Source organism: Diabrotica undecimpunctata, chromosome 4 (genome assembly GCF_040954645.1).
Source record: "Diabrotica undecimpunctata isolate CICGRU chromosome 4, icDiaUnde3, whole genome shotgun sequence".
NCBI lineage: Eukaryota > Metazoa > Arthropoda > Insecta > Coleoptera > Chrysomelidae > Diabrotica > Diabrotica undecimpunctata.
Genome location: NC_092806.1, coordinates 114,402,105 through 114,417,428, shown reverse-complemented (window position 1 = coordinate 114,417,428; position 15,324 = coordinate 114,402,105). Strand labels below are relative to the sequence as shown.

The 15,324-nt window shown below is 36.0% G+C and overlaps 1 protein-coding gene across 1 annotated transcript; it reads left to right on the top strand.

Annotated features, from left to right (window-relative positions):
* Positions 1–6,671: 6,671 nt before the first annotated feature.
* On the top strand, positions 6,672–8,413 carry LOC140438909 (activity-regulated cytoskeleton-associated protein-like). The gene is made up of 2 exons (XM_072528544.1): positions 6,672–7,342; positions 8,281–8,413. Exons 1-2 carry the CDS (start codon positions 6,672–6,674, stop codon positions 8,411–8,413), a joined length of 804 nt encoding a protein of 267 aa, XP_072384645.1.
* Positions 8,414–15,324: the final 6,911 nt, after the last annotated feature.

Below are 15,324 nucleotides of genomic sequence, written 5' to 3'. Positions count from 1 at the left end.
ACCTATTCTATTCTATGTTGTCCTATTCTAATATTTCTCGCATTTGTAATCGCCTTTGTTTTAGTATAATTCACTTTAAACGCCATACTTACCTTGTTTTACTAATTCTTCTAGCACTTCAATAATTCTTTAAAGATGAATACTAATAAAACTGTATCCTGTAATCCAAAGATGGAAACCCCAAGCCAATAGGACAAGAGAGAGGCTCCGTAAAAGGTGAATAGACGATGTAGAAGATCTTAAAACCATGAACATCAGGCAGTGGCGAACGAAAGTATCGGACAGGGTAAAATTTAAGAACGTTGTTAAGCAGACCAAAACTCACAAAGGGTTGTAGTGCCATTAGAAGAAGCAGAAAATTTAACTTAATAATGGTTCATACATGTCCCTTTGTCTGACATAAGTTGTCACTGAATCGTTCCGTTCGTCGATATTATCGACTGATGAAAAGTTGAAAACATTAATAAAAGTCGAAATAAAAGCACAATTTTGGACAGAACAGCCAGCCTGTTGAAATACATATGATTAAAATAAAGTGATATAACAGACGTGATAAGACCAGTATCCATATTTTTTTTTTTAACATATTTTGAAGCATTCTTGAAGGAATGTCTGCTCTTTTGCGACATTTGACTAGTAGAACTTGATTTATTCATTTCAAAACCGACCTAAATTGTAACTTTCCATTCTAAAGCCGAAACAATAAAACAACTATCAGTAACAGTTGATTAATTCTTGTACGAACGGCGATGGGTTCGTTTAAAAAAATTGAAAAACGACCAAGGACTCTGTCGATTGAAAATCCAGAATAGTAATTTTTGCGCTTTCCTCAATATATATATATATATATATATATATATATATATATATATATATATATATATATATATATATATATATATATATCAGATTCGTCAGATTCGAAAACACGTTCAGTTCTATGCGTTCCATGTCTGTAATATTATCACATTTTCTTTGTCGTTATAGGGAGTTGTTACCAAAGTTCAAATAAGTCAGTTTTCGTGCATATGCCCGTCTTATACGATGCTACAAGGGTTTGTCAGAACATCGATGTTTTATTCTTTTATGTTTGCATAGTACTATTGATTTCCCTCGTTATGCAGTAACTTCTTGTAGAATCTCCTTTTCCTTCAAAATGTTTTAATAACAGATATGTTCTATATACTGTTTCCATATTTTCATTACTTTCTACTAAATTTTACCGCAAATTTTACATTTTTTTTTTAGATATCCTTGTTATGAATTATTATAAAAACAGACACAATAAATAGTTTTATCCGTCAAAGATTTTTTATATAATATTAGGTATTCCAAATTGAATCCTCTCAGGAAAACCAAAGTTCTTATTCTCAAACTTGACAACGTCGCACCAATAGATCCATGTTTACCGCCAATGCGCGTTTATTACATATTCAAAACAAATGAAGTTTTTTAAGTTTTTAAGGATTATTAAATTGAGGCGCACTGGGCAGCATCGGCATCGGCATTGGCAGAACCGGCGCGCCAACTAGGCTGAATATTTATATTCACGTAACAGATAGATAAAAATTTGGTTAGTAGGTTTTTTCCATACGGATGGATTGGTTAATCGCAAACAATATGATATTATCTCTAAGTTGGTGTTGTTTGGTCAGATATATGATATAGATTGTATTATTACAAAGGTAGATGTATGTATTTAACGCGTTACTCAATAAGGAGTTACGCGGCTGCCAAAAAAATAATTCTGTAGTAGCCTAGCCCTAAACTAAAAAAAATAGGGGAAATAGGAGCCACCTAAAGAAATATTTTTTAAAACCACAATATTAACGTTTAAACAAATTTAAATATTGATATAAGAAGGTTTACATGCATATGTTTGTTATATGTGACATTTTTTAAGCAAAACGAATTATAATAGAATTTATTACAAAAAAAATTTAAAAAATTATTTGGCTCCCATTGCCTCATCATGCGGGAAAATAAAAAAGAATGAAAAGTTTAGTACAGAAAAGTAAAAACCAATTTAAAAAGAGACGAAAAAAACGTATAAGCTAATAACCAAAGAACATAGAACAATAAAAGAAACCGAAGGCAATAATGAATATGAAATTGAAATACTTAGAATTAACAATCAAAATTGAAAGCAGAGTGTATAAATGGGGTATAATCACAATAGTTCAGTTAAACACACAGTCAATGGGAGAACCATAAAATTAAAATGTCAAAGCATTCTTCTTCTTCTTCAAGTGCCATCTCCGCGGCGGAGGTCGGCTATCATCATAGCTATTCGGACTTTTGAGACGGCTGCTCTGAATAGTTCATTTGGTGTACATCCGTACCACTCTCTCAGGTTGCGCAGCCATGACATTCTACGCCTCCCTATGCTTCTCTTTCCTTGGATCTTTCCCTGCATAATCAGTTGGAGCAAGGTCTATTTCTCTCCATGTGTAATATGTCCGAGATATTCCAATTTTCTTGTTAAAATTTCTATTTCTTTATTCATCCTTCTCAGAACCTCTTTGTTTGTGACGTGTTCTGTCCACGATATTTGCAGAATTCTTCTATACAACCACAGCTCGAATGATTCCAGTTTTTTCATTGATGTCGCATTCAAGGTCCAAGATTCCATTCCATAAAATAAAGTCGAAAAAACATAGCACCTCGCCAACCTAACTCTTAGTTCCAATTTTAAATCCCTTGTACACAGCACTCTTCTCATTTTGTTGAAATTTGCTCTAGCCTTTTCTATTCTGATTTTGATCTCCTGAATTTAATCATTTGTGGAGTTAATCATTGTTCCCAGATATGCATATTTGTCCACTTGTTCGACATTGGTTCCGTTTATTAGAAGATTCTCGTTATTTCTTTGAGTTTTCGATATTCTCATAAATTTTGTCTTTTTGACATTCATTGTTAGACCATACTCTTTTCCATACTCCGCTATTCTGGTTACCAGTCTCTGAAGATCTTCAATATTTTCGGCTAAAATCAAAGTGTCGTCCGCATATCTAATGTTGTTAATGGGAACTTCATTTACCTTTATTCCAGCTGTTTCACCCTCAAGAGCGTTTTTCAGGATCTCTTCAAACTAGGCATTAAAAAGAATTGGCGACAATACGCATCCCTGTCTCACTCCACATCTTATTTCAATTTCTTCTGACAGCTGTTCGTTAACACGTACTTTTGCTCGCTGTTTATAGTATAAATTTGATATGATCCTGAGGTCGTTGTAGTCAATCTTCTTTGATTTCAGGACATTCATTAATTGTTTATGTCATACTTTATCGAATGCTTTATTATAGTCAATAAAACATATGTATATATCTTGATTGACGTCCAGGCATCTTTGTATCAGTATATTAAGTGAAAAAAGAGCTTCACGCGTTCCTAGTTCTTTGCGAAAACCAAATTATGTATCATTAACGTCTATGTCCAGTTTATGATATATTCGGTTATGGATGACTTTTAGTAATAACTTTAGCACATGAGACATCAAGCTAATGGTGCGGTAATCGCTGCATTCTCTTGCGTTTTTCTTTTTGGGAAGACAAATAAAAATCGACATTAACCACTCTATGGGTATTACGCCTGAACTATAAATTTGGTTCAAGAGTGTCACTAAAACGTCAATGTGCTTCTCATCTAGAATTGTCAGGATTTCTATAGGAAGCATGTCAGGTCCAGGGCTTCTCCCGCTCTTCATTGTTTTTAATGGGTGTAATATTTCTTCTTTTGTAATATATGGACCTATTTCTTCTGACGTAAGTTCTATGTGCCCCAGATCTCCTCTTTGATCATCGAATAATTCGTCGATATATTCTGCCCATCTTTGTACTTTCTCGTCCGTATGTGTTATAGTATTCCCGTGTCTATCCAGAATTGCACGAGTTGGATTTTGTTTTCTTAGTCCTGCCAGTTCTTTAACTTTCTTGTGTAGGTTAAACAGATCATATTTATTTTGAAGGTCTTCGATCTCTTTGCATTTCTCTTCAAAGTATTTTTCTTTTGCCAGCTTTATCATCTTCCTAATCTCGTGGTTTATCTCTTTGTATTTATTCTTGTCTTTGTTTTTAAATTGTCTCCGTTGTTCCATCATATTAAGTATATCGTCATTCATCTATTATTCTTTTCTCCTTGCGGAAATCTTTAGTATTTCTTTACAGGATTCCAGTAGACAATGTTTTTGTCGATCCCAGTACTCGTCAATATCATGGGTATTTGTGTTTAATTTGCTGCAGTTTACATGCAGTTCATGTTGAAGGCATTTTTTTACTTTAGGTTCTTTAAGTTCTCTTGTGTCTATTGTAGGGATTCTTTGATGTCTTTTAATTTAATATTTTTAAGAGTGAGTGTAATCTTGGCGATAAGTGGATTGTGATCTGAGGCCTCGTGATCTCGTTAAAATAATTCCACTTCTTCTTCGTCGGCATTCGCCGTAGGAGCATAAACTTGTATCAAATTCATTTTGGCATGAGATGTCACCAACTTCGGTACCATTACCCTTTCTGAGATAGGGAAATAGTATTCCACCGCTCTATTAGATTTTTTGTTAAGTATTACTGCCACGCCGTGTCTGTGTTGGTTATTCTCGCTACCGGAATAATATATTGTGGCTTCGTCTGTTGAAAAACAACCTGAGTTGGGCCACCTGGCTTCACTGATACCCAGTACATCGATATTCAACCTGTTCATTTCTTGATTAACATTGTGCATTTTACCAGACTGAAACATGCTCTGAACATTCCAGGTTCCTATTCTGGTGTTAGACAGTCTTATTTCATCATCTACGTTCTTTTGACAAGGAATTCGCTGGTTAACGACCTGAGAGTCCTTGTCTTCTTCTTCCCTGTCGCAAATTCCTCGGCATAATGTAGTAGGATCTGGTTACCCATATTAAAAGAGGAAATTAATAAAAGGAAAATACAAGTATTAATAAGTCGGTAACATATAGAGGATAGATTATTTATGTTTTTTTTTAATAACAAACATATAAAATCAGAATTTGGTGTTTATTAAAGGTAAACTAAATGCACGACCAAATACTTGCCATGTCGGGATAGTATTATGAGGTTTTTTCCTGGTTTTTTCTTCGAAATTTACTATGGAATCACTAACAGCAGATTTTTACTGCCGTCATAGTGTCCTCGACGCATCAAGGAATTTGGATATCGGTTAAAATACTTGGGAATTCCAAGGTTGGCCAAATCCAAATTTCTAATTGATTCGATGCAGGGAAATTCCACTTTCGCTACGTAAAACAAAGGATTTGTTTTACATAAAAGCAGGTAGATTTTCTCTCATCAGTCAGTCGAGCTTGCCTCTTCTACTGTAGACCTAGTCGGTGCTATTATTGTACCTACTAAGTTATTGTTTTATTTCTGATTTCTTATATACCATTTTTATTTTAGCATTATTGTATATTCAGACCTTTTCAGGTTAGAATATTACTTTGATCTATATTTGTTCATATACTGATTGTTTGATATTTTAATTGGTTATTTTGATTGTTTATTTTTCTTGTATTTTGTGTCTAAGTTGTTCTTCCGTAAGTTAAGAACACTTAGAAATATTTATCTTGCTTTTTATATTTTATATTTTGATTTGTACTTTGTCTAAGTAGTTCTTTCCGGTAAGTCAAAGAACTCTTAGAAATATTTCTCTGAATATTTGACTTGTTATTTTAATTGTTTGTCTAAGCCGTTCTTTTCCGGTAAGTCAAAGAACTCTTAGAAATATTTTCATAATCATTGTTGCATTATTATTTCCGATATTTTATCTAAGATATTTTTCTTAAGTTAAGAAAATACTTAATACATTTGTTTCTTTCATTTTCTATTTTATGCTAAGTTGTTTCTTCCGTAAGTCAAGAAACACTTAGCAATATTTTCACATCTTTTCTATATTTGATTTTTCTTATTTTCTTTTATAAGTCGTTTCTTCCGTAAGTCAAGAAACACTTATAAATATTTGTGCATTTATTTTACTATATTTGATTCTCTTGTTTATTTTCTATTCTAAGTTGTTTCTTCCGTAAGTCAAGAAACACTTAGACATATTTCTATAATCTGTTTCATTTTTGCATTTCTCGTTTTATATTTTGAGTATTTTATTTTTCCACTCTAAGTCGTTTCTTCCGTAAGTTAAGAAACACTTAGAAATATTTCCATATTTTACTCTCACATTTACATATTTCATTTATCTATATTTCTGTCCTAAGTTGTTTCTTCCGTAAGTCAAGAAACACTTAGAAACATTTTTTTCTTTGCATTATATTTTTATACCATTTAATTTAATTGTTTACTAAGTTATTCCTTCCGTAAGCCAAGGAATACTTAGATCATTTTTACCTATCTGTTTTCCATTTTCGCTCTGTTACTTTGTAACTGTTCCTTGGAACCGTTACCTATAACAGATATTTGTCACTGGAACTGTTATTTATAACAGCGGTAGTATTTAACCTTTCTACCAGCGACAAACCAAAGATGGTGAATACCCGATCCAATTCCGGGGATAGGAAGAAGCCCGAAGAGCCGGCGATGGGTCCTACAGGCCCAAATGCCCCCTCTCGGCAACATGGCGCCCAACCCACAAAATCCGAATCCACGACCCCAGGACCATCTTCAAGCCAGCCTTCCACAGCTGACTTCATCTCTGCCCTAATGCAAGCGATGACGGCCCTATCCACTACTCAAGGCACTACACCCCAGATGCCTCAACCTGAGCCACTGAAGCCCAGGATTACATATGTGAAGCCCCCTCAATTCTCAGGCCGGGACACTGAAAACCCTCTCAACTTCCTAACCAAAGCTGAGAATTTCTTAATCAAACATAAGGTAGACGAGGACCAATGGATCGACTACCTCATAGACAATTCCCTCCACGGCGATGCGAAGAAATGGGCTCAGAAATTCTCATACACGGACCTGCCATACACCACATTTCGAGACCGTCTACTAAGGAGATACAATGACCCTGCCGCAATTTCAACCCTGACGTCGAAGCTTCATGGAGAACATCAACGTAGAGACGAATCCACGGAGGAGTTCATTAACCAGAAATCTGCCTTATTCAGACGTCTCATGCCACATACCCCCGAGGACCAGAGGTGTATAACGATAGCGAACTTACTGAGACCCGACATCGCGATCTGCCTGAGAGCGAACATCCCCAGAACCGAGGAAGACCTTCTGACAATCGCCCAGGGCATGGAATGTGACATCCGCCGGACCGGCAAACCCCAGCAGCAGCAGCAGCAACAACAGCCGTACCGTCCCCTACGTCAGGATAACGCTCCACGACACCCTGAGGCGATAGACCAATGGAGGAACCCCAGCGGACAGTACAGGATGCCATCAATGGACCAACCACCACCTCCAACCCCACAGAACCAGGGAAACGCCAATCGGGGCGCCAACTGAACCCTGTTGTGAAGATGGTGCCCCAACTGAATCCTATTCAGGTACAACCCTCGACAGCAGGCCTCCCCCAACTCTATGGAAGGATCAACGGGCAGCAAGTGAAGATTTTGGTCGACACCGGTGCCTCCGGGAACTTCGTTCACCAGAGGTTGATCCAGAGACGGGACCTGCAACGAGGACCAGGACTGGTTCAGCTGGCATGCACGGGCAGCACATCCCGCACCCTAGGGACTGCTGCAGTCAATATGAACATTGACACTCTGGACACGACTGTAAACTGCATGCTTATGGAGGATTTGAACCACGACGTTGTGTTAGGGATGCCTTGGTTGGAGCAGGAAGAGGCCAATGTAGACATACCCCGAAAATGTCTACACGCTGGTACTGCCTGCCGAACCACCATCTACTGGGCGACCCCAGCAGAAAGGCAAGCCAAACCACAACAGCTGGAATTCCATCAAACCCCATCCCAACAAGCAGAGCAGTCAACCCAAGAGGACAATGAAATATTAGACAACCGTCCACGTCAGCCGACCACTGAAGAAACCGAAACAGCGGACATCAGTACAGGCACACCCGAAGAAGAAGAAGAAGCCTACGGCGTTCAATTACTAGAGACGATGGAGGACGTCGACGAGGAGGAAGAACCTAGCCTGACAGCAGATGACATGCCAGACGCCGAATGCCTTCTATTGATAGAGACAATGGAGCACGGCGACGAGGAGGAGGACACCGACCCCATCCTCGATGGTCCGGTCGACATACCACTCCGAGAGGAAATCCGGAGAAGTCACCGGACACACAAGAGAAAGAAACGACTTCGAAGACGCGAGCAGCAAACCTCCGAAGACGTACCCAGGAGCGAGATTGAAGAGAATCTCCTCCAAGAGTTCACGATGGTGGACGATGCTGACCATAGGACCCTGACCCCTCCGGACGGACGGGATGAAGGAACCACAGCGCAGCCGACCGCCAAAGATGAACAAGGATAAGGTCCCATTACGACACGTGGAGATATCAAGGTGAATTGAGTAGCCTTATATCTTCACGACGTCGTAGGACCTCCTCAGGGTGAATAAAGTAGCCCTGACGGAAGCAGACGAGCCACCCGGCACACCTGGACCACCTGGGCCTACTGGACCATATACAATTAAGTTCAAATATCTTAAGTACAATATCTTAGTTTTTTTTATCTTAAGTCTTTTACATTATATTCTTTTAGGGTAAAAATTTTATTATTGTATTTTTTTTTTTATTCTTAAATTGTATTTTTCTATTGTTTTAATAAATTTTCTTAGCACCGTTAGGTCTTTCAGAGGAGGGGGGATGTCCTCGACGCATCAAGGAATTTGGATATCGGTTAAAATACTTGGGAATTCCAAGGTTGGCCAAATCCAAATTTCTAATTGATTCGATGCAGGGAAATTCCACTTTCGCTACGTAAAACAAAGGATTTGTTTTACATAAAAGCAGGTAGATTTTCTCTCATCAGTCAGTCGAGCTTGCCTCTTCTACTGTAGACCTAGTCGGTGCTATTATTGTACCTACTAAGTTATTGTTTTATTTCTGATTTCTTATATACCATTTTTATTTTAGCATTATTGTATATTCAGACCTTTTCAGGTTAGAATATTACTTTGATCTATATTTGTTCATATACTGATTGTTTGATATTTTAATTGGTTATTTTGATTGTTTATTTTTCTTGTATTTTGTGTCTAAGTTGTTCTTCCGTAAGTTAAGAACACTTAGAAATATTTATCTTGCTTTTTATATTTTATATTTTGATTTGTACTTTGTCTAAGTAGTTCTTTCCGGTAAGTCAAAGAACTCTTAGAAATATTTCTCTGAATATTTGACTTGTTATTTTAATTGTTTGTCTAAGCCGTTCTTTTCCGGTAAGTCAAAGAACTCTTAGAAATATTTTCATAATCATTGTTGCATTATTATTTCCGATATTTTATCTAAGATATTTTTCTTAAGTTAAGAAAATACTTAATACATTTGTTTCTTTCATTTTCTATTTTATGCTAAGTTGTTTCTTCCGTAAGTCAAGAAACACTTAGCAATATTTTCACATCTTTTCTATATTTGATTTTTCTTATTTTCTTTTATAAGTCGTTTCTTCCGTAAGTCAAGAAACACTTATAAATATTTGTGCATTTATTTTACTATATTTGATTCTCTTGTTTATTTTCTATTCTAAGTTGTTTCTTCCGTAAGTCAAGAAACACTTAGACATATTTCTATAATCTGTTTCATTTTTGCATTTCTCGTTTTATATTTTGAGTATTTTATTTTTCCACTCTAAGTCGTTTCTTCCGTAAGTTAAGAAACACTTAGAAATATTTCCATATTTTACTCTCACATTTACATATTTCATTTATCTATATTTCTGTCCTAAGTTGTTTCTTCCGTAAGTCAAGAAACACTTAGAAACATTTTTTTCTTTGCATTATATTTTTATACCATTTAATTTAATTGTTTACTAAGTTATTCCTTCCGTAAGCCAAGGAATACTTAGATCATTTTTACCTATCTGTTTTCCATTTTCGCTCTGTTACTTTGTAACTGTTCCTTGGAACCGTTACCTATAACAGATATTTGTCACTGGAACTGTTATTTATAACAGCGGTAGTATTTAACCTTTCTACCAGCGACAAACCAAAGATGGTGAATACCCGATCCAATTCCGGGGATAGGAAGAAGCCCGAAGAGCCGGCGATGGGTCCTACAGGCCCAAATGCCCCCTCTCGGCAACAATAGCATGTGTTAGTCTTTTTAAAGACGAATTACATGCTATGATTTTTTCTGACGGATATTCCCAAGTTAAGTTGATTTCATGTAATCGAATGAACTATCTTACAAGTAAAGTCGTCCCAGGAACGCAACTCAACAATATTGGCAATATCATTTTAAAGTCGTCTACTTTAAAATGTATAATGTATGTCTGAATTGTCAATATAAATGAGTCAGATAAAATTAAATGATTAGAAGAATTTTTCACCAAGTAACAAAAAAACAAATTTTTTTTATTTACTAATGTTTGTATTTTGAGAACGATTTCCGAAGTGGAAATTGAAACGTCAATAAACTTACTCTAACCTTTAATTGTGGCTTATTCCCATTTAAATAGTAATTACTTTAACATGCCACAAGAAAATAGCTTCAGAACAAAATTAACATTTATCTGTTTAATTTGAGAACTGGTCGCAGGGTGATAACGGAACCATTTAATCGTCCTCTCGGTTTGGAGTCTCGATATGAACTACTATGGATAAATAATAAAGTTGTTCAGAGTTGTTTCGAAAGTTTTTAGATCTCTTCTTTATTACCGAGTGTAAAGTTGTACTCCACCTTTTGGAGTAAAGAAATAGTTACATGAGGGTCCTCAGAGAGACGTTTATGGAGCTTTAACCTTTATGCAATCTTTTATATCTCCTCGTAATGCTTTTCTTTATCTTCTCCACGATTCTCTTTTTGTCCTTCTCAGTTTCTTAAAATATTGAGTCATAGCTTTGCAATGATCGCCACTTACTTGATTTTTGGCCTAATTAAATTTTAGTTTAACGTCTGACTTTTAATTTGGAATGTTATTGATATTGTTATTCCATAAGGATACTTTTCTGTTAGAAGTCCTCACTATCTCCGGATATTTGTCTTCGAAAGCCGCCATGTTAACATAATTCAATACGGATTTAAATTTATTAGATTTTTTATATTTCTAAGCCGACATTTTTTATTATGTGATATTATTTCTATATGCGATGGTCAAATTAACATGCAACAAATAAATACCATTTTAACAACATATATAACTAACATTTTTGAATAATGAAAAGCGAAGCTTAAAATAACCGTACAATCTATTAAATTAATAGGTGGTAACAAAATGTACATAAAACAAACTCAAATCCGGAACTACAATTCTTGGCAGTCGACTGCATCTAATTATGAAAAGTTACGATCTTCTTAAAAGTGTTATTATTCTCTTTGTTGTCCTCTCACTTGTTCTATTCTTACGAATTGCAAAATACTTGCAATTTTAATGATTCATATGGGATTATGATTCAGTAAAGCGAATAAAAAAATTTAGAATCGTTAACGATTGTTATAATCGATTAGATATTTTAAGCATATTTAATTTTAAAGAATAATAACCTCCACCTAATCAATATAAAAGTAATCAGCAAAAATATTCAATAGCAGCATTTAATGATTTTAACGATTGTTTTTCAACATAACTGTGCCAATGCAGATAATAAATAATATGTAGATAATAAATAACATATTTTTAATGAATTATTGATTTAACCATATGAAGGTCTCTTTACTTGTAATTTCAGATCTTTCATCATCAACACTGAGAGGAAAGTGACAGAACTGTCAATGTTTTTAATATTTTTTTTTTCTTTTTGTGTAGACATAACTGTCTGTTTTTCAATATGCGTCCAGTAATTTGTCGTTCCATCGTTTTCGAGGTATTTACATTGATCGTCTTCCTATTGGGGAACCGTCTCTCGACCTCTTTACTACTCTATTTGTTGTCACTCGGCTTATATGATCGTTCCATTCTACTCTTTTATTTCTTACCCAGTCCTTGATGTTCCCCACTTTAAATCTCCGACATATATATGAACTTCTCTAAAAAGTTGTAAAATTTAATTGCCCCACACCAGCCCTCGGCTGGAGAGACGATGCGCTGATTAGGGAATTTTCTAAGTACCTTAACATATTAAATAGTTATTCGACATTCTCCCATCTTGAGAAATTTGACATAATTTAAAAAAAAATGAGTTTTCACCACCCGGCCACCTCGCATATATGTTTCATTTAAGTTGGGTGCTCTGCTTTTTTATCACTTCCGCACTCTTTTCACTTGGTTCTTCCTCAACCTGGAGTCGACAAATGTTCTCTTGAGGTAATCTCTCTGGAACCGCCTCACTTCCACAGGGTAGAGCATTACCTTGGACATTCTCGCCAGTAGTAACTGCCTCGACGACTTCCACCGGGTAAAGCCTCTGTAATGGTCTCAGAAGTTGGCCTTGCGCAGTCGCAAGACGAACTAACCGCACCTGGTCATCCCTACCAGGTATAAGTTTAATAACTTTTCCTAAAGGACACTGAAGACGCTTGATGTTGTCATTGCCGACCAAAACGACATCCTCGATAGACACTTCAGACACCTTCGTTTGAGTTGAGCCATATATTCAGCACGAAATCTTTTTTGCAAATGATTTCTTAACTCGTAAAACGTCGTATTTTGTAAACTTGTAACTGACTGCCAAACAATTGCCGAACATTACAAGCTCTTGATGGAAGATCGGCAAGATTGAGAGAACCAGGTACATATTTCTAACGCTCGCGATTGGCTAAATTTCTAATCTTCTGAACTCTATTAAAAACAAAAACAGACCAGTCATCCTTACGTTGAATTCAAGAAAAAACAGTCGTGGAATCACTCCAAAAATAAGACTTAACACATTGAGAAAATTGTCATTTTACTGACTGATAAAGTCTTGCACCAATAGTGGCTGCCAACAGTTCCAATCTGGGTATAGAAATCTTCTTCAAAGGACCAACGACTCTTAACTGCTACAAGGAAAATTAAGACATCATCATTCCGAACAACTCTTAAAAATACTACAGCCGCATAAGCTTTCTAACTTGCATCTGAAAATGTGTGCAAGCTCTAATGATCAGCTTCCATGGGTCCAGCCTGAATCCAGCGTGGAATCTCAATACTCGACAGTTCAGGAAGATGAGTAACCAGTTTACAAAATTTAAAATTCCTCAGTCATATCATTTTTGACTGGAGCATCCCATCCCTGGCGCTTCTTCCAAAGTTTCTGTAGCAACAGTTTGGGGACTAGAGATACTAGACAGGTAAAACCAATAGAGTTAAATATACTCTGAGCTATAGAAAGCATCAGTCCCTTGGTTATGGGTCCTTTACATTCGATTCCATAAAAAGTTTTACTATTGATTTTCAGAGTGTCTCTTGAGGAGTCCCAGAGAACACCAAGTACAAGGATCAACTGTTTTGGTATAACCAGAATCCCTCCCACCCTCTTAAGTCTATCTTAGCTTCCTCCATAAGGGCGTTTGCTTCTTAAACAAACACTCTCAACTCATTTTTATCAGTAGCACTGGTCGCACTGGTCATACAATTATCTACATACATAGAACCCAGTCATAAACTTTTCAATTATGTTTTTAGAGCACGGGTTATCATTACAACATTTCTTCAGCGCCTTTGTTAAATTAAACTCTATAGAAGCACCCAAAAGAAATGGACTACAATCGACTTCAAAAATAACCCTCTTGTGTCGAAATACAAATTCCTTTACTTCATCGTTCACCATAGGAACCTCAAGGAATCTCTGTCGTTTGAATGTACAGAAATTTGAAGAAAAGCCTTTCGAATATCCGACACAACTCATACCTTTTGTTGTCTGAATCGTAATAGAAATTGGTTACTCATACCCCCAAACCCTGGTTCAAAGAAGGACGACCCGGTTCATAAGATGATGCGTCAAAGACTGGCCTAATTTTTGTGGTTTCACTATTATTTTTAATAACGAGCCTGTGAGGTAAATAATTCACGCAATTATTCTCTTCGGAATTATTCACTATTTCAATCACACCCTCGTTCAACCACTCATTGAATATAAAGTAATATGATTCAAACAAATTAGACCTTTAACTTATTTAAAAAATTATCTAACCTTCTCCTAGCGAGAACTAAATTATCTGAACTTACAGGATGCTCGTTCAATCAAGATAACACAACTTTATACCTGCCTTCGCTGTCATATCGGACAGTCTCATAGAAAAATTCTTAGCCTCTTTGGCCGCAACTTCTCGTGCCAATTTTTCTACAGGGTCGGTTATCCCAATAACATTAAGCTCCCATCGTTTTGCTACAGAAGAATTATCAACAAACAAAGAAAATTAAGTCATACTTCTACTAAAATTAGAAGCAGCTGCCGGCACCTTGCCCATAAAAGTCCAACCTAACAAAGTTTCAACTGCTACAAGACCACACTGTAACTGATATTTCCTTCTTGTATACAATTTGCCTACAATATCAGCTCCAAACAAAATCTTAATTGGTGCTGTCTGTCCGACATCGCTGAGTGAAATATTCATGTCACTGAGTTCCTAGATCCAAGCGCCCTCATAAATAGAAGGGGCATCTGCACACATTTTTGGTTAGTCTCATCGAGTTAGAATCTATGGAGAGGGCATCACATGACTAAAAACGACATCACTTCGGCCATATTGTTTTGACACTTTTGACAGATCATATATGTTTATTTACGTTTGTTGTTTTTCGAATATTTTTAGTTTTATAATACTTTTATAGAAACTGTAATAATATATTGTGATAGTGCATAATAATGGTTTCTTATTTTCAACGTAGTTGCAGTGGCAGAAGCAATGTTAATAAAAAATCTTCAGGAATAACGGTCTACAGGTTAGTATACAAATATCTAAACAAAGTAATGGCTCGTACTTCAGAGAATAAATTAATAGTATTTGGCTGTATTAATTTATCTTTATGTATAATATATCGTGTTTTTAGTGTTTACCGCGGGATAAATAAATCATAGTTTATTAAAAATGTATTGCACTTTGTAGATTATGATTAAATCTTCTGAATAACTAGTCATATTTTTATAGTAGTTTTAATATTATTGAGTCCGGCCATGATCCCACCACCATATTGGTATCACCGTTAGCCACACCTACCTACGCCGTTTTTAATACACACGTTAATATGCTCATAGCTTCTCCACAGATTCTAACTCGATGGTTAGTCTTAAGGCATCAAATAAGCAAGTGTAGGTTCCTTCACTCGCCGTTACCTCCTACAATTTATGTCGTTGTTCAGTAGTGC

What these genes read in the sequence shown, in the direction of transcription:
- LOC140438909 (XM_072528544.1), top strand. Translation starts at nt 6,672, where the DNA reads ATGACGGCCCTATCCACTACTCAAGGCACTACACCCCAGATGCCTCAA. An exon ending in TGGAGGAACCCCAGCGGACA is followed by an intron (nt 7,343 to 8,280) that starts GTACAGGATGCC and finishes AGACGTACCCAG; the next exon opens with GAGCGAGATTGAAGAGAATC.